Source organism: Melozone crissalis, unplaced genomic scaffold (genome assembly GCF_028551555.1).
Source record: "Melozone crissalis strain CALT ecotype California unplaced genomic scaffold, PUWL_Pcris_2 ptg000019l_1, whole genome shotgun sequence".
NCBI classification, from domain to species: Eukaryota; Metazoa; Chordata; class Aves; order Passeriformes; family Passerellidae; genus Melozone; species Melozone crissalis.
In genome coordinates this window covers 6192417-6201654 of record NW_026535797.1, presented here as the reverse complement: position 1 = coordinate 6201654, position 9238 = coordinate 6192417, and the positions used below count along the sequence as shown (strand labels likewise).

The window sequence follows — 9238 nt, the reverse complement described above, 5'->3', positions numbered from 1 at the left end:
ATTAGGAAAGACTTTTTTACTCTGTTGTAATAGGCTGCTTTATTAGTATCAGATACTTATTTTAATCACTGTCTTGCATATGTGAGCTCTGCTTGGCTTCGTGTAATTGCGTCTCCTGATGACACAGCCTTGGGAAACTTCTTGTTTAATGAGCTGAACCCTCTCTAAAGCACCCCCACCCACCCCAGCCTGCAGCAGCACTGTCAGTTTTTGGCAGGGGGGGCGTGTGTGTGTTTAAAGGCTCTGCCTGCTGGGCTGGGGGCAACTGATGGTGGTGGAAGGACACCATGTTCATCAGAGGCTGAGTTCTGCTGGGAAATGGGATGTAAGGGATGCTGGAGGTTGGGAAAACAGGTTTTGTTTCTCTAATGAGGAGAGAATTAGTGAGAAAACAGCTGACTAGCAGGTTCCAGGGGAACAAGGAATAATTTACAAGAATATTTTGGTGAATAAAGACCTAGACACTTTATCAAGTGTTTTAATGCTGAATGCTGAAGGGAAAATTATATTAATTTCTTGTGAAGAGGTGGTGCTTGATAAACCTACTAGCTCCAATTCAGAGTTTAGTTTTTGCTGTATATTAGGATGATAATTTCATGTATTTGTGCTTAGCCTCATGGTTTGTGCCACATGGACTCCAATCTCCCAGAGCTGTTAGCAGGAGATAGATCTGGGATTCTTCCTCCTCCTAGAAACTGTACAAAATGTGTGGAGGGAGGAGCTGCTGCATTCTACGGGCTTCTGATCCAGAGGGGGAACAAAACAAAGTTTTTCTAATTCCCAAAAGGGAACTTGGGAATATTTTCTAATGTGAAACAGGTTGGAACTTCCCTTGTATTCTATTTCCCCTCTGTAGTTTAGAGTAATCTGTAGAGTTTGCCATTTCTGCAACTATTTTTAAATAGGTGAATCGTGAAACTCACTGTAGCTCTATATTACCTTTTATCCACCTCATTGAGTCTCAATATTTGAATGTAAATAGCTTCAGATTTAGAAAGCTGTACTGACATTCTTCATTTAGTTTTCATTCACAACTGTTAAAAATTTTAACACCATTCTTGTTTCAATCCAGCCTTCTCCAAACCCACCTTCCATCCCTGTTTTTAAATACCTCATGTGAGAGCTGGAACAGAAAGTGCTTGCCTAATTATCCCTATTTTCAACACTGTAAATTAAGCTGTTTATGTGAACAGTTTCTTCATTTAGCAATAAGCAAGGAATGTTAAGAACTGTGAAATAATGCAAATTTTGTCAGACACTGTACACAAGGTTTTTTGGGGGGTAAGCACTGTTTGGAACAGTGCTTTCCACAATGCCTTAAAAGCAAAAAAACCCATATTTTTGTCACTAGAGCAAAACACAGGTCTTCAAAATCTTCACATTGTCTGTGTTGTTGTCAGAATTTTGACAGGTGATGATTTGCTTTTCCTCTGTCCTCAGCCTGTGACAGTTTTCCGAGAGGAGGCAGTATCAAAGCAATCTAGAATTAGCTGTGACAAGTGACAATTGCATGGGAGGCACAAAAGGCTTTTACAATTAGACATTATTTTATGCAACAGACATTAATACATGTTTTAATGAAGGAGTGATTCACAATGATAATATTATTGACTTGTTAAGATTAAACAGGTTTGCCATATGCTAAGTGCTTCAGATGGTTTCAAATTTATCTTTATTTTTTAATCTATGCATTTTAACAGATGTTGCACTTTAAAATGATCCAATAATCAAGGGGAAATCATTCCAAAGCTGAGTGATAAATTTGTCATGTAATTATTTGAAATACCTTGTATGTATTATATATAGGTTATTTAGCTCATACCTAGCTCCTGCACTTGATATTTTTTGTCATCTTACTTCCTCCAGAGTTTCATCCAGTAGCTGAGGAGTGGGTTGGTTGAACATTTGCCTTGGAACTCCATCCCTAAACTTTCTTTTTTTTAATTAAAAAACCCTTTCACAAGTGCATCTGCCCTCAACTCCTGTGCCTCTGGACTGTACAGAAATGGGATGTTCCTGCTTTTTTCTGGCTTGCCCCTGTTGCACTGAGGGAGTGAGGGGAGTGAAGAAGAATACCACAAAGCAAATACACTGAGCTGACACACCACAGGTGAGGGACCCTGCCCTCAGAAGGATTGAGTGGCTCCTACATTAGTACAGGAGCAGCCTCTGAGTGGTTACATATTCACCCTTTAGCTGGTTATTGATAGCTTGAAGAGCAGAAATTTGGTTTTTTGCTTTCTTTCCTGCCCTGCCTCCAGGAGCCCACGATGGGGTTGGTTCACAGCACAGTCTGTTCCTTCTCCTTCCCACTCCCGAGCACAGCAGGTCACAAACCCATCTGTGGCTGGTGGCAGCCTGGGACAGTGCACCACGGCTCCCATGTCGTTTGCTCTCACTTTTTCACCTGTCTTGTGGTTGTGATGGAGTAAACAAACACATCTCCAGTGGCTGGGAAGCTCTAGGAAGAGAGACAACACCTCGAGCTGATCATCCTCCCCAGAGCAGAGCTGCCCTGGGCTGAGCTGTCACCTTGTGCTGATGCTGGGGAGAAGCTGAGCTGCACTGGGAGATGCCCAGCCCCAGCTCCTCACAAAGCACAGCACTAAAACCACTCCTGCTGCTGGGAGCCACCAGCTGCCTTTCCAGCATGTTTTCTGGAGACCCAGAGCTGTGCTCAGCAGGAGAGGCAGAGATCATGTCCACATTCAAAGCTGCAAGCTTCTCCTTCCAGTCCTCCTGCTGCTGCTTGGCTCCAGTGCCTCATGGAAATGTAGGAATTGTAGGAAGTGTAGGTGTAGAGATTTTTGGCATCATCTCCTTCTGGATATTCCCTGCAGAAATTTAAAAAAAACAAAACAAAACCAAAATGACAACAAAAACAAACAAGCAAACAAACAAAACCCAACAAAAACAAAGAACCACAGGAAAATTACAATGGGATAATTAACATAAGATGCAAAGGATGGAGAGCCCAGTCAGTTTCAAATAGGTAGCAGTGATCTCAAATTGATTTCCAATGGACTGGAGACATGAATCAGGGAGCTCTTGAGTGGGTGCTTTATTATTTGTATAAATTACTAACTTCATTGACTTAATTTGGCAAAGCAAGCTGTAGAAAGGGAAAGGTAATCCCATCTGATTCTTGGGGAAGAAAGTAAATTTATAGATCCTAAAGGGACATAACACCCAATGAGATACATTTGAGCTTCATGCCCTTTACCTCTCACATTTTGCCCTGTAGGGAGGCAGCCTGACTATCAATTAGTTAGTTCTGAATCATTTAGGTGGGAAAACACCTCTAAGATCATCAAGCCCATCCCTTAATCCAACATTGCCAAGACCACCACTAAACCACGTCCCCAGGTGCCTCATCTACACATCTTTTAAATCCTTCCAAGGATGGTGAGTCCCCCATTGCCCTGGACACCCTGTTCCAATGCCTGACCAGCCATTTGGAGAAGAATTTTTTCCTAATATCCAATCCCTGTGTAATCCTGTGTGGGTTCCTAAAAGACAGAGTGCTTAGATATCTTTTTCTTCCCCAGGGAGCAATGAGAAAATGCCAATATTCCTGATTTCAGGTGGCATCAACCTTGAGGGTCCAGCTTCCACTGAGTAGCTGATCAATGGCTTCAAAAGTCTATGGGAGAGTTAAGAGAGCAGGGAGCAGAGAAATAAATAATACAAAATTTTATTGAGATCAGCCTGGGGAAGCCTGTCCCATCTGCTTATGTCACTACACAGTAAGAATGGACTTCAAACCTGCTCTTGAGACAGGGATTGTGGAAATGATTTCCAAAGGAAAAGTCCCATTAGTATAGGATGGATACCTCAGATGCATCTGCAGCTCCTCTCTGGGACTTTCAGTGAAGCATCTTGTTGCTGTGGAGGTAAATCAGGTGCAAAGGATCAGAGTTAGTGATGGTTGTGACCCAAAATGAGGTCACTGAGCATGGGGAGAGTGTTTACTTGAGGTAAACACAAGAGCCAGAGCTGCAAGTGTCACGCCAGGTCAGCTGAAAGTCCACACAGCAAATGGTTCAGTTCAGAGCCTGTGTGCCTTGCAGAAAGATTAGAGAAGAGGATATTCTTCATTTTAAGAAACCCTTTTTCCCTTTAGAAAGCTCTCCCTCTCTGTATGCCTTCCATGAGGCAGAAATGTTTGCTTTCACCCTTGAGCAACCTTTTCTCCAGGGTAAAGAAGAGGAATGTGATTATTTTTTCCTGAGAAAAGAAAAGCAGTGAGAGGGCTTTTCTTTTCTCAGGAAGGGCTGAAGGTAAAAGTTTGCACTACATTTCTTCATGCAGAAATGGCCAAGATGGCAGTGGCTTTACCAACAGAGTATTGTTTTTGTCTTTACCTTCTTCTCATCTGGTGGGGAGATTGATTGATTGATGCATTGTGCAGTTCTCTCTTTCAGACTTTTTTATCTCCAGATGCAGGTGTACCATTTTCAGCTTCTGTCACCTTAAACAACTAATTACAACTTACCATTGACACCTCAACAAGGAAAATTTGCTGAATTAAAGCTGTTCAGAGCACCTGTTGTCCAGCAGGTATGAAAACCCCCAGGTCTCCCCAGTCCATCTGTCAGCTGTGAAAGGCTCACCCTGCTCCTGTGAGTGATGCCCTTATGGCAGGAGCTGCTTTTTCCCCTCAGATAAACTGACATTCCCCAAACATGGTACAAATATAACTCAGAGTTTTCTGCTGTCAAGAACAAGGAACATTTATTTAAAGCAATGCATTGCACAGACAAGTTGGTTTTTGGTGACTGTTCTGAGTGGATATCCCTGAGGTGGGGGAAAGACCAACTCTACCTGACCCTAAGTGAGGTTTTATTGTTTTTCTTTGGCTGCCTGATCTCAGCTTTAGTGAGCTTTGGTCACTTTATAATCTAATTCCTGATCAAACACTGGCTTACTTTTCTATGTGTTTCATGAGTACATTGCCTTTTAATGCCAGCCCCACTCTAGACCACAGGGAGTGGTTTATCTTTGATCAAGCACTAGTGTAGTTAATAGGTTTATCAAGTTTTGAGCCGAGCTACTCTATAAAATAAAAACATGCCATGATTTCTTAAACTGCAATTAAAAAATATAACACCAAAAATGCCTCAGTGATGAGCCCTGGTCCCTCCAAGAACTGCAGAAGTTCCCTGGAGAGGGGTGGAGATTAGCAAACACGTTTCACATGACAGCTTTCAATATATTTATTTGAATAACTGGATTACAGAAGTGCATCAACGTGCCTCTAAATCTCATTACTGTTTATTACTCTGGATATCAGACAAAACAATAATTAAATTGGGCAGAGATTCTTGGGGCTCAGTTAACAGTTAATGGGAGTTCAGTGAATGTGGCTGTTCTTTGTTTTCTGCCCTATGGAAACCCCAGACCTCAAGCTCAGGACTGGACCTCCTTTGTGGAGGGAAAACCTGGAAAAATGGCATTACAGGACCACTGAGGTGGACCAAGGGGGGCTGTGGAAGACAGAGAAGGATTTTCAGGAGCCCACAGCTGGGGAATGCAGATAATTTCAGGGTGCATCTGAAGACCTGCTTGTGAGGAGGGCCTGAAATGAGAGCAGGCTCTGAGCTTTCTGCTGCAAATTCCCATCCTGACAGAACCAGGGCATGTACAGGTTAAACCAGCTCTTAGATGAGGGTGCCAGCTGTGCTGGGCATCTCCAGGAGCTGCCAGACCCTGGCACTGCTCTGAGAGCAGCTCCAGAGGCAGCCTGAAGAGAGATTGCATTTTTCACTGTGGGAACAATCTGTGCACTGAGCAGCTCTTCATTTCTGTCTCAAGGAAAAGCAAATAGAGAGAGAAATCCTTGTTTGCTTCATGCAGCTCTTGGCAGTCGCCATCCCCAGTCATTATCGTTCAAGAGAACATGAACAAGTCAAACTGCAGTGATGGCAAATGAGGGGAAAATATGAAATGTAAGGAGGAAAAGATCCCAGGACTGCTGTGGTTTGGAAGTCTGGGAGGACTCCACTGGGCTTTGAATCTCTCTGGGTGACAGCACTGTCTGTATTTAGTGCAGGAGGTTGTAGACATTATGAGCCACAATCAATGTTAATTGACCTTTACAAACTGAAAAATTAGCAGTTTGAATTTACTTCATTTCACAGAAGAAAAATCTCTGAAAATCAGGATTTTTTGTTATTTGAACCTGCTTTCTGCGTTGTTGTTTCAGTGCTGTCTTGGTGTCCTGCTCTCTGTACTCTTTAAAAGAGTCCTGAAAATGAGATTGAAAAGCTTTTAAAATTAGGTTGGTTTGTTTAGAAGTGGTCTTTTTGCCTTTTCAAAGTGACCAGTTATTCCAGTAACTTACTATTTTGGGCTTCAAGGAAAAACAATTTCCTGAAATTCAGCAAAAGCAAAACATTCTTTAGAAGGTCACTCAAATCTTTAAATAGAGGTAAGAAAGGCAGGCACACATAATCAGAGAGTGAATGCAAGTAATACCCAATTTAAATGGACCTTCATTCAGTGTCTCTGTAATCAGCTTTTAATGTCCTCATTACCAGCAGTAAAACAACTTGAGATTGTAGCAAGTTTGTGAAATGGGATTTCAAATATTTTCCCAACACTTTTCACAGGATGTGCATACTGATCCAGGGGGTTTTTTATCAGATTAATTTTACTGAAGCACGATGAGCAAAATGATTTTCACAGATTCACAATAGGATCATATTTACAAACTAAAGCAGCCATCCTCTCTCTCCCCCTCCCCTCCTGTCCATTTTCATTGCCCCCAGCAGAGAAGTCTCTGTGCAGGTAAGGTCAGAGAAATGTCCTTGCTGACCATGGCCAGAGCTACCCCTGGACTGTGCTGCTTTTTTGGCTGATGGCAGTTCAGTGCCAGGAAGTTTCTCGTGCTATCCCCAATTGCAGCTGAGCAGGCTGGAAGAAACCTCTCAGAACTTTGTCCTGTGCACTTAACTGTTATACCAGATATTTTCAGGGAAGAACACACTAGAAACCACTAGGCTGATTATAGCTTCTAACTCCCTTTGAAAGGTGAATGTCAAAGGAAATTTTTTCTTCCCAAAAGACTCTCCAGAGTAGAGTGTCTGCCCCTCCTCTGTGTTTGGCAGCTCTTTCTTTGACTGGCCATGCAATGCTCATGCTTGGCTCAATATCCACAGCCCCTTCTGTGTCCTGGGGCACCTCCAGAAGGGCAGTGCCAAAGGCTCTGGCTCTCTCTGGAGATCAAAGCTGATGGCAGCATTGGCACATGTCAAAATCAGCTCCTCAAGGAATGATGAATTCATCTCAGTGCTGTCAAGGCTGTGAGGACAACACAGCTGACTTGCAGTAGGGTCAGCGAATTGGGGCTGCATGAGGAAATGGCCCTAACCCAAAAAGGACTACAGGAATGCTGTGAGTCCTCTACCCTAGAGCCTGTGCTAAGGAATGGACTCTGGGCAGACACACAGATTTAATTTCTACCCAATCCAAAACACTCCCTCTTTGAGGTATTTAGCTTTCCTATTCATCCTTGCTTCTCTTTGTCCCCCAAACCCATGTCTGTACTGACAGTAATATCCAACACAGCTAGGAAGGATCCCTGTATCTTATTGTGCTTACATCTCCTTGGCTTCTAACTCCAATCAAAGCAATAAAGATATTATTGAGGCATGACATCTGCCTGCCATTCTCCATTAGAAGTGGAGGTGCACATGGGACTTGTGTTGCTATAATTGAGCCCTGAGGGCAAATGTCAGGAATGAGGACTAATTAAAAGCGGAAAAGACTTACAACGTTCACGCACAAAGGAGGTGCACTCCCACCAGCTCTCATTTACAGCACCACACTGGCCATAATGCAGTTTGTAGCGGGTCCAATTTTCTTCTTCCTCCAGGCGAACATTTTTTTCAGCTCTCCCCTGAAGCTGTCATGGAGCCAGGCATAGAGAAAGGCATTGGTACAAGCAGACATCATTGCAAACCAGTGGCACAGCAGCTGGATGAAGTTGAAGTACTGCTTGTCAATCAAGCTGATGTCAATGTCCTTTATCATGTTGAAGATGTGCAGGGGCAGCCAACAGACTCCAAAGGCTGCCACCACTAAGACCAGCAAGCGAAAAGTCTTCCTCCTCCTGGCTCTGTCCCACTCAGCTTGGCCCTGGGTGACGTTGCCTGGGACTACACGGTTCTTCAGCTTGACTGAGATCCTCAGGTAGGACAGGGAGATGACAGCCAGAGGCAATACATAGGTGATGATGAGGGTGCTGTAGGCGTAAGCCAAGCGATCTCTCTTCATGTGGAACCAAAACTCCTCGCAGATGGAGAAGTCCAGCTCCGGGAACTCGGCGTGGTAGGTGTGCACCAAGGCTGGGGCAGCCAAAGTGCAGCTCAGCAACCAAATAGCAGCCAGGATGTAAGCACAGATGGGGATGGTGAGCCTCCTGCGGAAGGGGTACACCGTGGCACAGTACCTGTCCACAGCTATGACGGTCAGGGTGAACACAGACACAAACACCGTGACAGGTTGCATCAGGAAAACAAAGTAGCACATGAAGCGCCCGTAAACCCAGCCCCGGGGCTCAAAGGCGTAGGCCAGGGTCAGGGGCACACAGGTGGCACACATGAGCATGTCTGAGAAAGCCAGATTGCCTACCAGAAAGTTGGTGACGTTGTGCATTTTTTTTGTCTTGCAGATGACATAGATGAGAAGGTAATTCCCGATGACACCAATAAAAACCACCAGCGAGTAGCAGGGGATGATGAGTGGCTTGAAGGACTGAACGAACTGGAGCCCTGAGAATAAATTGCTGGTGTTGCTGTGAATCGCAGAGAGGAAGCTTTGGGAGGTTAAATTGTCCGAATTCATCATTTTCCTCCTTTTGTTGTCTGCCGTCAGCTGAGTGAAGTAGTTAGCACTGCGCTGCTCCTGCACTCAATCAGGGGGGATAAGGGATGGATCACTGCCTGTCCAGAGGTTGCCACATGGATAGCAAACAAGCATCTGGAAATGTAAAAGGTGAACTTGTAACCCTCGAGAGGCAGCTTTCAGCAAATCCTAAGAAAAATCAAATACAACCAATTTCCATTAAAGTCCTCCTGTATTTACTATTAAATCTAGCTTTTGACAGCATGCCACTTAATAAACATTTAATACAGTGAGTACTTACTGCTGGGGGTTTTTAATCCCATATGATTTTCCTGTGGATGCCAAGAAGTGCCCTAGATGTCTGTCTTCTGCAAATCCAGGAGCGTGTATG

The 9238-nt window shown here is 43.9% G+C and overlaps 1 protein-coding gene across 1 annotated transcript; it reads right to left on the bottom strand.

The window, feature by feature from the left end:
- Positions 1-7792: 7792 nt before the first annotated feature.
- On the bottom strand, positions 7793-8865 carry PRLHR (prolactin releasing hormone receptor). The gene has a single exon (XM_054277388.1). The coding sequence runs from the start codon at positions 8848-8850 to the stop codon at positions 7816-7818; it is 1035 nt and encodes a 344-aa protein (XP_054133363.1). The 5' UTR covers positions 8851-8865; the 3' UTR covers positions 7793-7815.
- Positions 8866-9238: the final 373 nt, after the last annotated feature.

Coding starts and splice junctions, on each gene's coding strand:
- PRLHR (XM_054277388.1), bottom strand. CDS start 8,850: ATGATGAATTCGGACAATTTAACCTCCCAAAGCTTCCTCTCTGCGATT.